At 33.1% G+C, this 16,498-nt stretch overlaps 2 protein-coding genes across 2 annotated transcripts; one reads left to right on the top strand and one right to left on the bottom strand.

The window, feature by feature from the left end:
• Positions 1-850: 850 nt before the first annotated feature.
• On the bottom strand, positions 851-1,894 carry LOC134722913 (galactoside 2-alpha-L-fucosyltransferase SEC1-like). Its single transcript, XM_063586548.1, has one exon. The coding sequence runs from the start codon at positions 1,658-1,660 to the stop codon at positions 851-853; it is 810 nt and encodes a 269-aa protein (XP_063442618.1). The 5' UTR covers positions 1,661-1,894.
• A 12,656-nt stretch (positions 1,895-14,550) lies between these two features.
• On the top strand, positions 14,551-16,110 carry LOC134722912 (uncharacterized). The gene is made up of 3 exons (XM_063586547.1): positions 14,551-14,857; positions 15,385-15,723; positions 16,100-16,110. The coding sequence occupies exons 1-3, from the start codon at positions 14,551-14,553 to the stop codon at positions 16,108-16,110; spliced, it is 657 nt and encodes a 218-aa protein (XP_063442617.1).
• The last annotated feature ends 388 nt before the right edge of the window (positions 16,111-16,498 follow it).

The following is a 16,498-nucleotide window of genomic DNA, read 5'->3' as shown; positions in this document are numbered from 1 at the left end:
CCATTGTATCTGACGCAATGATGGCCGTTAATAGGATATACTTGGGTTTGACTTAATGTATCTGAAGTAATGATTGTCGGTAATAGGATATACTTGGGTTTGACCTATTGCATCTGACGCAATGATGGCCGTTAATAGGATATGCTTGGGTTTGACCTATTGCATCTGACGCAATGATGGCCGTTAATAGGATATACTTGGGTTTGACCTATTGATTCTGAAGCAATGATGGCCGGTTATAGGATGTACTTTGATTTGACATATTGATTCTGAAGCAATGATGGCCGGTTATAGGATGTACTTTGATTTGACATATTGTTTCTGACGCAATCATGGCCGGTTATAGGATGTACTTTGATTTGACCAATTGTTTTTTGACGTTATGATGGACGACCATAGGGTATACTTGGATATGCTTGGATTTAATCTATAATTGTTTTTGACGAAATGGTGGCCGGAATAAGGACACGATTGGTTTTGGTTTGAAAAAAAAACATGAAGTCAGCGAATTATTATATAATATTGTCTTATAGGAATCTTCAAAGTGACGATAAATATTCATGTAGAACACTCAAAGTTAACATAAATGAATTTTATGTTCCTTTGATTAAGCGCCAAACCATGACCAAATGTTGCCGTCCTACCAGCAGATGTCACACAGGCCTACCAGAATGGACTTTTCAAACAGATTAATAACTCATAACATTTTATGTCAATGGGTAGACAATGCAGTTTGTTCTCCAGATTTATAACAGGATATTTATATTCAGGCTGTTTTGAGGACCCATAGGTGGCCTTTTTGTCGGGTTTTAACCCTTCAACGCATACAGCGTTTCCATTCTCAATTTTATCATAAATGTGACATAGCTATCCAGTTTGGTGGAAAATATGTTTTCGCATCAAACACTTTGTCGAGTCTTGATCCTTTCCTTGGAAAATCTTTATAATAGATAGTTTGACCGCCACTTAACCATGCTGACCACCATCCATAAGTTCCAGTTGTAATTATTGAATGATTGCACTGTGAAAGTATTGCCATATCAACCGCTGCAGAATTCCTTTGAGTTGTAAAGGCAGTGTTTGGTTTATTGAAATTAGCTTTACACCAAGCTATATCATCTGAGGCAAAAATGAAAAAGGCACTGGGATACTTTTTCTTGAACCATGACATGGCATTATTCACGTAATTAACGTTTGCGGTTGTATATCCTAAATTGACATTAGGTTTATTATTCAACATATCTCCTCGGCGAACATGAACAGCTATATATGTTAATTTGTTTTTGTCTGTTACATTTCTAGCTTTCACTATTTCATTAAACTTTTGTACCGCTTGAGCCTGTATGGTGTCTTGAAAACGTAATTCTTTCCTTATATCATCACTATATTCAATGAAATATTTCCAACTTTGAAGGTATACTGAAAGTGTCCAATTATACTTCTTGTCCAAGACGAAAGCTTTTTCGTCAAATGCACATGCTTTCGCCTCTTTGAAGCGTTTTATATTTGCCAGTGGTTTCACTGAAGTGAGAGATATCTTAAAAATTCTCCTTAAATGAAATTTATCGTCCACAACAGGAATCATATGATTATATCTAGCTATACCATACAATGATGCATATTCAAATATTTCGTTTCCTAGACGACCTTCAAAATTCATAGTTACATAATTGTTGATCGATTTTGAACTTATATTTTGTAATTTTAACGGCTTTTCAGAAATCTTATAATTGTTTCTTCCTGTGAATTGTGTATCATTTGAAGAATGTGTTATCGTCACTAAGTAGCTTTTTGCAAATTTGTGGATTATTACATCCTGCTGTGTGAGGACGTAAAACACTATGGAGCAGCATCCGAACGTCAAACTCAATACTACAAATTTTCCGAAATCGTTATGACCTGAAAATATACAAATCGGAAGTTAAAAATATGCATGGTGCAGCATCCGAAAGTCAAACTCAGTATTACAAATCTTCCGAAAGCGTTATGACCTGAAAATATACAAAAAAAGGAAGATAAAAATATGTTTGACATTTAATTGTCTTTAAGTATTTAAATAAGGAGATGTGGTATGATTGCTTATAAGAAGACCCATACCGCAAAGTTACAGTTAAAAGGCCCCGAATTGACAAATGTAAACTAATGAAGATTAGGAGCGTCTAAGAAAATTGGACAAGTTTAATTCGAAAAAAACATTGATTTTTTTATAAGATTCAAAAGAAAACTTGAAAGGTTTGGATTGAATAATGAAGTTATGATGTTATAGGGCGTAGCTAAATACTGATAGGGTGTACTTAACTTGATGGCTTTGGTTTTGAAATACAAACAGTAATATTTTGATATATACCATCTTAAACTCCCTCCTAGCTTATGTTAACAGATATGATACATTGGTACACAGATATTACTTAGATTGAGACAGACTCTTAAAATATTGGATTTATCGTCTGTTGTCTCAATAATAGTGCGCAGTAAAACAGGGTTATTTTGTAGTCTTGCGCAGGTAAACAACCTTATGTATTTTAATACTAATATTGATAAGTCAATTTGTCATACGGGTAATCGATCTATACTAAATATTGAAGACTTTTCGTATAAACTTAACCACAGTTTTATTGGATTCATGCAATGTTCACTTAAGAACACAAAAATTATGGTGAGAGAGATTGTAGGAGGTTTTGTAAGAAATAAAATTCTGAACAAACTTTTTTTCTAATTTCTCAGTGTTGGTTAAACTGTTTGAAAGTTCTGTAAATTTCAAACGTCAAATGAATCCTCCTAGACTCGAGAAAGTTTCGCTGGACGCAGTATTTTCAAAACTGGTGAGTTCAACGATCAACATCACCAAGATCGTAAAATGTTGTATAAAAATGAGCACAAAAATCATTTCCGTGGTCTATTTTGTCATGCGGACAGGAATGCTATTTGATATAGCGACACAATTTCTTCTTCACACTAGTACTGTTGGACTCGCCTTGGCTAAAAAAAGTGCCTTTACATATCCCTTAGGTCTTTTTTAATGAATAATACAGCTTTAGTTTTACAGTGAAATTGATGAAAAATGTACAGAACGCCAAATGCCTCTAAACTAGCTGTCCAGTGGCTGTTTTTATCAACTTTTAAAACATGTAGAGAAGTATACATTTCGATATCACAATATATAGAAACCCATCTTTTAAATCTGGACACAAGTACCTCTCAAAATCACAATATTTTATATGTATGTTTGCTTTATATATAAATCGTTGAATTCCCAGTTAGTGTTAAAACTCAGTGTCTGGTCATTCACGGTCACTTATTGAACAAATATGTCATCTATGACATTATTGAGTAATTTAACATACTTCAATCCAAACATTTAACTTAATTAAGAGTAAGTATCTGTCCATAGACTGACCGTTAGTCGTTACCTAAGTAACTATGCACGAACGGTCTCTAAAAACACCACAAAGGACCACAAAGGAGTATGATAAGTGCACAAAGGACATGAAAGTGTTAATTAAATGGGTGGAAAGGCATTTCTCATGAAAACACGAATGACAACAAGGTATGGTAATCCAAATATTTACAACAAATAATGCCAATGGCTATTTTTGAGAAAGAAAAAGAAAAACATTTGATTACGAAATTAATGAAATATTATTATGTAATTGATTTTCAAAATAATTTTAAAGGTAAAATCATCCGGTTTAAAAAAAAGCTATCATTTCAATAATGCAAACTATGAGGGTCAACTATTCATAGTACACGTATAAACGTTACGGGTCTGGGATCACATATTCTATTGAAATGACAAACTTATGATCTGCAAACTTGTTATTATGATATCAAGTAATGTCGTTGCGTTGTTTACGTTCATTGTATTTTTAAAGTATATCGTGTATAATTGATTAGGATATATCGTCTGAAAATGTTCGGACACAATTGCACGTTTATTCAATTAGCTCCCACTCCGTTATTGAGGATAAATGAACAAACAGGGTTGGGAATAATACCGACAAAAACCGTAATTTTATAGATTAAAAAACAAAATATGCCTGACCTTTTCAAAAGTAAAACAAGGTGAAAAGCTATTGACTTTTCAGTGTATAAAGTAATCAATAAATGCTTCTGATTATTACTACTCATCAATATTCAAAGCAGATTAACGAACATAATCAAGGGAAGAAATAAAAAAAAAATAGGAAAAAATATATTAGATAAGCATTTATAAGTACTTATCTTACCTCCTATACATTTCTAGGAATATGATTGGTTAAAAGCGACCTCGTGGTGACCGTGTCTATTCCATATTACGTTAGTAGGGAGGCGGGGCTTATTTCAATACACGGTTAGTAGTGGATTTACGACTTAGACACTGTTTGATCATTTAAAAGTATTGAAAGTTCTGTTGAATGTTGTTATGGTGACATCCCATTAGTCCGACAACCATTATTCCGACAGCCCATTACTCCGACAACCCGCTATTCCGACAGCCCAATACTCCGACAGCCCACTATTCCGACAACCCATTACTCCGACAGCCCATTATTCCGACAATGCATCTGTCTTGTATGTATGGGTATTTTTTCTTTAAAAAAGTTCAACTTTGTTCTCTTTAATATTTGGGGTTGTCCTTTTTGATTCCTATTATTCTTTCCATGCGGGATATTTGTCTCATTATATTGGAGTTGATACACATGCTAATTGCACACTGCGCAGTCCTTACCTTTGACCCTCTTTCGTTTTACGTGTCTGGGTACAATATTTTATTTGTTTATATTTCGTCGTTTGTGTGTCAACTGTCAGTCTGTGTTGTTCTAGTTCGCTTGGTTTTTTTGTGTCTTTTGTTTAGTCGTAGAGGCATGATTTTTTTATTAGCTGTCAGATAACTGCGAGTACTCTCAGATCTGTTCATTGTGTCTTTTTGTGTCGGGATGTATAAGTACCAGGCCACGTCCACTTGTTTTTTTGTCTATCTGATGAGTTAAGCCTTTTTCAAATGATTTTTATAGTTCGTTTTTATGTTGTACTGTTATACCACGGTCCAGGTTACGGGAGGGTTGGGATCCAGCTAACATGTTTAACCCCGCCACATTATTTATGTATGTGCCTGTCCCAAGTCAGGAGCCTGTAATTCAGTGGTTGTCGTTTGTGTATGTGTAACATATTTGTTTTTCGTTCATTTTTTTTACATAAATAAGGCCGTTAGTTTTCTCGTTTGAATTATTTTACATTGTCTTATCGGGGCCTTATATAGCCGACTATGCGGTATGGGCTTTGCTCATTGTTGAAGGCCGTACGATGACCTACAGTTGTTAATGTTTGTGTCATTTTGGTCTTGTGTGGATAGTTGTCTCATTGGCAATCATACCTCATCTTCTTTTTTATATTTGATCTACCTTTAATTAGATCTTCTGGTTCCTCCTTTCACGTATCAGGGGAGTGAATTTTCGCCACAATTAATAACATTTTAAATAGATATATGATGTATTTGGACTACACTACCCGCCCTCTTTGGACGCAACACTTGCTACCCCTTTTGTCACTCATCTGAGTTTTATTTAAATTGATTTTGTCGCAGAAATAAGGGACTAATGTGGCATCAGGCAAAATGAGAAAAAAAACGAATTATACCCAAATCCTAAAAAATACATTTGTAAGATGACAAATAGGACAAAATGTATGCTCAGAAAAGATGAGCAACTCCAATTATGAATATGGTATCATATTCGTGAAAGTAAATCCACGAAATACGGAGACAACTACAAGTCACTTCCAATAGCGATATATCAGACAAAGTCTGAGAGATGACACTCAATGTATTTGTAGGGATACTAATTTTATATGCCAAGCTTATTTTAAAATCTCGAAATAATGCCTCATTTATAATGATTGGGGGAGGTGCAGGACTTATAACGATAAACAAATATGACTGACATAAACATTTCGGCAACATCTATTTAAATATTCATGAGGAAAAGTGATATGATTATCGGGTCAGTGACTGTATACGACACAGAAACATACGGTCAACGCAATTTGAATGCTTAAATAGAACGAGTGCAGTATAAAAGCCAATAACAACTAGTTGAAATTCTAAGACAATGTGTGACATTCTTGCCACGCTTGTGTCGTTGTCAAATTAGCTAATTGTAAAAATTTAGTACATTATGTGTTTTGTGGCATACTTGACACTTATTTTCATTTAAAGATTGTTTCAAGGAGAAAAATATTTAGATATCATTGATTTTAAGAAAAGTAGTTCATATGTTAATTAAAAACCATTGCAGTAGGAATTGAAATTGCCAGATACTCAAAAAAACGTATTGTACAGCTGATAAAGATGAAGATGAGCGTCATTTTTCAATCGAATGCTCCCTTCAAAATAATTTGAGGGGTGAACTCTTTCAGCATACTAATTTTTAGCATTTGTCAGAACTTTAAAAAGTTAGATAAACATGACTCATTAATCTTCGTTGTTAACACTAGAAAACTTTACTACTATGGAAAAAATGATGATTTTATTGTTAGTTCATTTGAATTATGCATGTAGTACAGGTCTTGAAACTGACTGTTGTTTGATATTAATGTGTTAGTTCTTTTTTGTTTTGGCTCCGATTGTGACTGAAGTTATGGTGAAATAAAAATAGCTAGTATTACATGTAAACTATACAATAGTATTGTAATGTCTTAATGTTGACCCAAGCATTATACCTCTGTCCGACCGTCCATCCATCTGTCAGTTCGTCCGTCCTTCCCGTGAAAATTTTCGTTGCATCTTTTTCATAAACAACATTGTAAGGATTTCTGAAATTTGGTTTCATGGTTTATTGAAGTCGGCTTTATCGTGTGGTGCAATTTCAGACTCAACAATTTTCTGTTTACCGGCGTGGGTATACGTATCATCAGTAGCTCGCACCATCACTGGCTGGTCTCGATTTATATGCTCTTTATAGACCCTATTATTTGGAAAATGAAATATTCTTTTCTGTTCTATTCTATATACAGATTTTGAATTGAGTATATAGAAAGTATTCGAACTATCTTAGTCTTATGTAATATATACGGAGTTATTTCTTAAAATATGTTATTACATAAACGCCGTAATACATTGTAATACAGACAGACAAACATTTATTTTACCTGATACTTGACTTGATAAGCGTCGGACTTATGGGTTGTCGGAGTATTGGGCTGTCGGAGCAATGGGTTGTCGGACTATTGGGTTGTCGGACTAATGGGTTGTCGGACCAATGGGCTGTCGGACCAATGGGCTGTCGGACTAATGGGCTGTCGGAATAATGGAGTGTAACCGTTGTTATATCAAGGTTGTTGATAACAGATATTTATCGTTTACATAAGTTTTTTTTTAGTGCAGACCAATTGAAGAAGGTTCTTAAAATTGAACACTTGAACACTTTAATACAGAAATAAGAAGATGTGTTATGATAGCAAATAAGACCACTTTAGTCTTAATTCAACAAATAAAGATAGTCGGTAAGATAAATTCGCTACATAGTGTGCTAGTGACCTAATATGATACATACAGGGTCAGTGAATTCCATATGGATTGAGAGCTCTCACCCCATATGGAATTCACTGACCCTGTATATATATCATATTAGGTCGCTCGAACCCCATATACTTACCCTGTATATATCATATTAGGTCACCAGCACACTATGTAACTAATAATACCAGCCATAGTTGTTGTACCGTCACTTGTCATCTTAAGTCACGGGTAGGTAAATGCAGGTTTAATGTCATAAATTTTAAAATGAAACGCCATCATACAATATTATTGATTTCTTCTAATGTTTATCGTCTAGTTTCCATTCTATTGGTTTAATCGTCTACAGGTAAAACGTGCAACCAACCATGTCGAGAGATAAATAGATTTTTTTAAATAGTTTTAAGGCGAAGTGTACGTAATTGCACGCCCCTAGCGGTATACGGGATTAATAACGTTCGACGTTAGTTACGCAAGTTATCTCCCTTACTCCAAGAAAGGAAACACGAAAGAGAAAATACTTCGTGCGGTCTATCATAAATCCAACAAGCACGCCCGTGCTGTCTTAAAAAAACGTAATCATAAGAAATCATCTGAATGACCCAAGTTAAAATCAAAGCATTCTATTGTTTCGTGCAGCCTGACCTTAATACCAGTTGATTTTTTTTTAGACGCATGGGACATGAAAGGCATTTCGTGTAAAACTTATGATATCAACAGATTGTAAAAACGCCTTACAACAGAATTATAAACAAATAAACATGTGAAGATTCTACTTCTATTGATATCAAATTAATTAAAATGAAACTTGAATTGACCCAACAATATCGTTTTAAACGCCGTAGTTTTGAACGAAAACACACAGTACTCAACATAAAGTTTTAGGTTACCGAACAATTAATGAATGACATGTGATATTAGTAATATTAGATTAAAAAAACTTTGACATGTTCGTATTTTGTGCAAATGAAAATTTTAGGACATGATTTATATCCATTTAGAAAATAAGACTATACCAAGAGAATATAATCTGACCACTAGTCTAGGGCAACACTTACATGTCTGAAGAACAAAGACAAAAATTAACAAATTAGGCCCCCCAAAAATACTTATAGTAAACTAAAAAGTGATCACTCTCAACATTTATCTTAGAATAAGTAAAAACTATGTCATTCAACTTCCAGTTTTCAACTTTTTCTACATGTGCAGAAAATAAACAGTTGTCTTCTATTCCGTCCGAAATTTATGGGAAAAGTGAATGGAAATTTAGAACCAAATTGAAATTGAAAGTACAAATACACATGCTTCATGTATGATAAAAATATAACACGTGATTTCTTCTTTTTCAAATTCCAATTTCGAAGAGATAGCAAAATTTGTTTTCTTTTATTGTGCCTGTGTGCATCATTTTAAATTAGAAAAAAAAATGTAATTTTGAAGTAACGTTTTATTCCCAAGTCTCAATTCAAGATTATGAATGAGTAGAATATATCATTACGATTAAAGAAAAGAGGTCAGGAAAGTTTTGTGGCACTTGTAACTGTAATTAAATGTTTAGTGGAATGAGAGGTGAAATGTGTTCAGACTTTTAATACATTTCGATATTATTTTAAAGATTTTTTTTTAATTTAACGGAAGTCTACTGCAAGGGATGGTTAAACGACCCCAATGGTTATCCAGGAAGATCTCGCACTCAGTCATCTCTATGTTTTCACTTAGTTCATGATAATAGATCATAATACGAGAATTGAGAAGCCTGTGGTGTACTGGCAGGGGCGGATCCAGCCATTTAAAAAAGGGGGGTTTCAACTATATGTCCCCATTCAAATGGATTGATCGGCCCAAAAAGGGGGGTCCAACTCCCGTAAGGATCTGCCAATTACTTGTCCAATAATGTATGAATTTGGAGTTTCATATTATTTACATTCAACGTTTTTTTATAGGATATTACTTTTTTTTATTATCAACGTTGACCCCCCCCCCCCCCCCCCAAAAAAAAAAAATAATGTATCCGATAAAAATCGTTGAATGTAAATCATTTTAAACTCCAAAGTTTGGTATTATTGAACTAATCGTTTACTGGTTGTTATTTACTTTGGTTCAAGTCTGTCGGTTCACAACATGGTATTTGTTTTTCGTAACTATTTTTTTATGAATAATAAGGCTGTTGATTTTCTCGTTGGAAATTTTTTGCATTTATATCGGGGTTTTTGTGGCCTACACATTATGTTTTTGTCCCTTTAATTGTTGAAAAGAGTTTGGTTGTTAATAGTTATTGCTTACATCGACTTCATTTAACCAGTGGCGGGTAGTTGACTGATTGGATGTCATACCACATGTCCTTATTGTTTTATATGATATAAATAGGAAAGCTATGCATTTGCATTATGCAGAGGCTATATTCGTACGGCAGTTTGCTAGGTTAACCCGTGTAGCAATACATTATGAATTATCTCCGTGCATTACAATGAGTACATTTTTGTAACATTTTATTAGGTAAATTTTTAAAGCATCGAAACTGATAATTCTCATAAGGTCGCATTCTTATATAATTAATTTTACACCAGTAAATTTAAAGCATGATTACTCTATATTCATCGCTATTCAAAGCATTCCCCTACACAAATTTTATTGCATAACACTGCATGGGTATGTTACGGTCGTTATTATACTGACTAGGTACGTCGATCTTAAATGGATTATATAAGAGTAAGGTTTTGATTTTCAATGCATGTATGAAATATCTGCGACCAAATACTCCGATTATTTCTAAAAAATGTTTAAATGTATACATAAGCGAGTCCTTCTTTTTAACCTTATTGCGGTCTAAAAAATTCTGAAGATTAAATGAAATGAAGCGCCTAGATAAGGGAGACTAAAGGCAGAACATTTTAAAGCCACGGATGTCTAAGAACTAAAATAGTTGAAGAGCCATAATATGCATTATGCTTATTGTTTAAATCCGTGTTACACAAAGGGTGACTGGGGAAACGAAACATGGTCGCTTGGTCTTCTCCCGACCGACAGTAAAACATTTGCCCTCGCAGTCACGTCCGGTCAGAATGGGAACGTTAAATCCGATGCCTCGTGTAAAGAGAGTGCCACACTCATTGCCCGTTAAAAACCGTTGCAACAACTATAATTTAAGGGTTGAGTTTGTGGACTGTTGCACGCGGCAAAATGTCTGTCCCTATCCAATATACCCTCATTTTCTAGTGGCACTCCTAATTTCACAGACCATCATCCCGGATGGCCTAAGTTATGAACAAAACTTCCTATTGTATTTATTATTAACTTATACTCGTTCTGAACATGCATGACATATTTGCCACTGGACGATAAGCAACCAACAATCAATTAATCAATTTAAATCCTTAAATGTGGATTTTTAACAAATAATGCATGGAACAAACAAATATTTTCTTATGTTACTGAAACTTCATTCAGCAAACATTACATCATTCTTTGTCATTTAGTTAAAGAAAAGGGAAAGTGATCGAGATTGGAAATTTTGTAAAATAAAATATGTTTTGGCAGAGATGCGTCTTGAGCATGTGTGTAAACATGACTAATGAAATAGGTTTATAATGTAGACTATATTGTGTGCAAATCCTCAGATTTACAATATGCAGAAATGACGAACATGAAAATATACAGAAAATAGATCAAAATAGGTCTCTTTTTTAAATACAAACATGCAGAAATAAGATTGAAAACGCGGTGTATACCCGATCTTAGTATTAAAGCCGTTCAATTCATTCTGACAACACTGTGTAAACCGGGACAAATTCAAACTCAATATTCGATTCATAAAAGAATAAAACAAGCCATGCCAGCATTGAAAAAGGTTCGGAAATCACTCTAATATAGAAAAGATGAAATTAGAGTCTACGGTAAATTTCTTTCATTTGCGGTAAATTAATTTACAAACTTGCATTTTCTTTTGCGACAGAAATATTCTTTAAAATTAGTATTTTAATACAGCGTTTTATTTATGTAACGCTATGGTATTGATAAACATGATGTGTACAGGCTAGGAAACAAGGTGTAATATAATACACTCGAATAAAACTATTTAAAGACTTTACACATGTGTACATGTGTCTAGAAACTAGTGTCAATTTAGACAGAAATTTTCATCCTCATACCAGCGTATAAACTTGTAAATTTAGACAAAAATGGGTGTCCCCCCTTTTTTAAGGAACCAATTGAGGAAAGATTTACTTACAAAAGCATGTCTTAATGTTCTTATTTGTCTTCATAATGTGCATCCAAATATTGAAAAGTATAGCACGGCGTTTTCAATCTACAAAAAATATTAGACAGTATAAACATGTGTTGGAAAAACTTCAGTGTTAAGCTGCAAGAATTGTTACAGGCTTAATTTATCATTGCAAGCAATAATAGAATTTTATATTTTGAAGCGGGTTGGAGACATTTGTATGAAAGAAGAAACCATGAAAAATTCAGTTATTATAGTTTGAGTACTCACAAACATGTAAAACCCCGCCACATTCGGTTTGTGTCTGCCACAAGTCGGCAGTGTCTGCCACAAGTCGACAGCCTGTAATTTAGTGGTAGTTAGTTGCAGTCTGTTATATTTGATTTTCGCTTATGGTTTTGTTATAAATTGGGCCATTGTTTTTTGTATGAAATGTTCCAAACTAAGTCATTTCGTGGTCTATTATAGTCTCTTATTTACGAAATTAATTTGCCCATTGTTGAACTCGGTTAGATAGTTTTCCGATTGGCCATCATATCAGTTTTTAGTTGCTCAAAGTGACGAAGATATTTAACAATCTTCACACACTTATATAATTTATGTAGTTTTCGGTCAAATAGTGAAACTGTTCACATTTTTCGAGGTGACGGACAAAGCTAATTTAAGTTAACCCCTTCCAAACGTATATATATACAGAATATATACAGCCTACTTTTAGCATTGGTACCAGTTAGTCTTATTAATATATAAAAACTTTATTGTGAATCATGAAATGTAGCCTCAAACTATCGTCAAACTTAGATAACACTGGAACTTTAAAGGACGAATTTGAGGTACTGAGATCGGTAGTTTAAGTTTTATTATTAATAAAAGCGTCGATTGCCTCAATGTCGATAACAAGCATTTCTCAACTGATTTTTGTATAGTTTGTTCTTATGTTGTACTGCTACACTAGTGTCCAAGGTTAGGGGAGGGTTGGTATCCCACTAGCATGTTTAACCCCGCCACAGTCTTTATGTATGTGCATGTCCAAGTAAGAAGCCTGCATCTCAGTGGTTGTGGTTTGTTGCTGTGTTACCTATTTGTTTTAGTTCATTTTTTGTACATTAATTAAGCCGATAGTACTCGTATAACATATTCTTACATCTAATAACACATGAACAGTAAGATTGACCTACCCAATATCGAGCTTGATCTGGTTTTTTTTTTTTAAGGTAATAAGCATTACGTATGTAAGGTTTATAACATTTGATTGAGGCAAACTTATGTTAGAGAACGATAATGAAAAAATCAACATTTTCTATGTTTATAAAGGGGCATGACAACTCATAAACAGTAAAACACCACTCAATTTCGAATTTGATTTGGTATTTTGTGGCAATAAGCATTGTGTATAAGTTTTTTAGTATTTGGTTGAGGCACACTAAAGTTAGGAGCACAGAACCCACTAGGTTTCATGCGGATTTTGGAATATCAACGGATGGAAGGTGGATGTAGATAGTGAGAAATATAACTTTTTAGCTGAATGTGTAAGATACTATAATCTGCATATACTGGGTTTAGCAGAAACCCATCTTACAGGGAATACTGGTATAAATATAGATGGATATACATGGTTTGGTTTGAATCGAAAGGAAATTCACATTAGAGCTAAAACCGGATCTGGTGGTGTTGGGATTTTAATTCGTAATGATGTGCGAGATGAATTTAATATTAATATCATAGAAGATAACACAGATGGTATAATCTGGGTAAAATTAGAAGATAAAAACTTTGCACATAACTGCTTTTATGTATGTGTTATATATTTACCGCCGGAAAATTCCACAAGGGCTGTGAATATTCATGAATTTTTTGATATTTTAATGACAAACATATAAACAATCCCACAAGGAAAACCATTTTATATTTGTGGTGATTGGAATAGTCGTTGTTCAGATTTGCCGGACTCTATTGAAGGAATAGATAAATTGCCACAAAGAAATGTGGTAGACTTTCAGCATAATGGATATGGAAATATTTTTTGTGACTTTTTAACAGATGTAAATTGCTGTATTTTGAATGGTCGAAAAACATTACATAATGATTTTACATTTGTATCCACTAGAGGAATGAGTGTGGTGGATTATTGTGTTTTGCCATATGAACATTTGGATAATTTTAACAATTTTAATGTAATCAGAACAAGTTCAATAGTTGAACAAATTAATGCATTGGGAAAATACGACTTGAAGAAAGCTATGCCCGATCATTCATTACTAACTTGGGATTTTACCTTGAATTTTGACTCAAATTGCTGTATAAATACACAGACAAGAGGAACTTCTGAGACAAAGAAAAAATATGATACAAGAAATTTACCAGAAGATTGGTTGTGTCAAGAATCTACTATCGCTGAAATTGATAATGCTATTTGTTTTTTAGAAAATTCAATTGCCGATCAAAGTAATATTGATAATATGAAAATCGTTAAAACCGAAATGTGTAATAAATTAAATTACCGGCTAGAAATATTGTTCTATCAAATGGATTTAATATTAATAAAAGAAGAAGGTGTAAAAAAGAATGGTGGAATGAGGAGCTTACTTTATTGTGGAATGAAGTGTGTAAAGCCGAAAAAGTGTGGATTAAATGTAAAATTAAGCGTAATAAACAGGAGTTGCGACATATATTTGTGAATAAACGTAGGATATTCGATAAGGCCGTTCAAAGTTCTAAACGAAAATATTGGTATTCCTTACAAGAAGATTTAATAAAGTCTTGTGATAATCCAAAGGAATTTTGGAGGAAAATTGGTAAAATAGGAGTTGGTAGTGAACGCCGAAGTTTTATCCCAATGGAAGTGAAATTAAGTGATGAGTCAGTATCATGTGATAAAAATGTAGTATTAGATAAATGGAAATGTGAATTTTCTAATATGTTAAATAGAAAGAATCATAATAATGTTGAATATATTCATAGTAATGAAAATGTGTATGATGATTATCTTGATAGCTTTATATCATATGAAGAAGTGTATAATGTACTGTTGTCTTCAAAAAATGGTAAATCGCCTGGCTGTGATGAAATTACGGTTGAACTTTATAAGAATCAAACTGCATTGTTAGCTTTAACTCGAATTTCTAATATTTGCTTTGACTCTGGTAAGATACCTGCTTTATGGTCGAAAGGTATCATTACTCCGATTCCAAAGAGCTCTACTGCAGATCCAAGAGACCCTATGGCATACCGTGGAATAACTTTGGCTCCTGTATCTTATAAACTTTACTGTGGGGTATTAAACTCTCGTCTTACCGTTAAATTGATGAACTTAATTTTCTTCATGATGAACAAAATGGTTTCAGAAAGGGACGAAATACTATAGACCATATTTCTACTTTGACTACTGTCATAGAAACACGTAAATTGCGTAAATTATCAACATTTGTAGCATTTATAGACTTTAAAAAAGCTTACGACTGGATAAACAGGGATTTGCTTTTTGGTAAATTGGAAAATTTAGGTATAAGTAGTAAAATGTTAAATGCTATTTTTTCACTTTATAGAAATGTATATTCATGTGTAAAAGTAAATGGTAATTTTACTGACTGGTTTGAGGTTAAATGTGGTTTGAAACAAGGGTGTATTCTGTCTCCAATTTTGTTTAACATTTTTATTAATGACCTTGTAGATGAAGTTAAAAAATTAGATATTGGAGTAAAAATTGATGATGAAAAAATTTGTGTACTACTTTATGCAGATGATCTTGTATTTATAACAGAAAATGAGAAAGATTTACAAAAAATGTTGGATACTTTAAATATATGGTGTTGTAAAAATGATTTAGTTGTAAATCTAGAGAAATCAAAAATTGTACATTTCAGAACTAAGTCTATACCAAAGACAAATTTTACTTTTGTACTTAATAATAATGATATGGAAATTGTTCCTTGTTATACTTATCTAGGTTTACTGTTGTCAGAATTTTTAGACTACAATTGTATGGCTAAGGCAGTAGCTAAATCTGCAAGTAGGTCATTAGGTTTATTAATAGCTAAATGTAAAGCTAATGGAGGTTTTCAATTTGATACATTTACAAAACTTTTTGATACACTTGTTATGTCTGTAATTGAATACGGTGCCTCAATTTGGGGTCACCAGGATTTTTCTTGTATTAATGCTGTAAAAAATAGAGCAATGAGATTTTTTATGGGTGTGGGTAAATACACCCCTAACTTAGCCTTATATGGAGATATGGGTTGGATGCCCAGTATTATATCTCAGTGGACATGTATTTTTAGATTATGGTCGAGACTTACTAAAATGTCTCATTGTAGAGTTAATAAAAAGGTTTTCTTATGGGGCAATAGATGCTGTAATAGTAAATTTAAAAATTGGAATTATAGAGTCAATGTGAAATTTAAAGAAATGGATATGGAGTTTTTATGTAATACTGATTTTTCTATTGATAAAAATACAATTAAACAAATTGAAAAGGAAAATTTTTGTAGATATAAAGAGAAGTGGTACTCTGACTTAATGTACAATGAAAGAAGTAAATTGCGAACGTATAGAATGTTTAAGCAATGTTTTAATAGAGAAAAATATTTATGTATTAATATGCCTGGAAAATATAAGAGTGCATATGCTAAATTTAGATCTCTGAGAATAGAAACTGGCCGATATGAAGGCATTATGGTTGACAATAGATTATGTTTTAATGAGCAATGTAAGAAAAATAACATTATTGAAGATGAGAAACATGTCTTAATTAACTGCCCAGTATATGCAGATTTACGAGTTAT

This window comes from Mytilus trossulus, chromosome 6 (assembly GCF_036588685.1).
Source record: "Mytilus trossulus isolate FHL-02 chromosome 6, PNRI_Mtr1.1.1.hap1, whole genome shotgun sequence".
Classification (NCBI taxonomy): domain Eukaryota; kingdom Metazoa; phylum Mollusca; class Bivalvia; order Mytilida; family Mytilidae; genus Mytilus; species Mytilus trossulus.
Note: the sequence above shows the minus strand (reverse complement) of the source record. Positions and strands in the feature narration are given on the sequence as shown.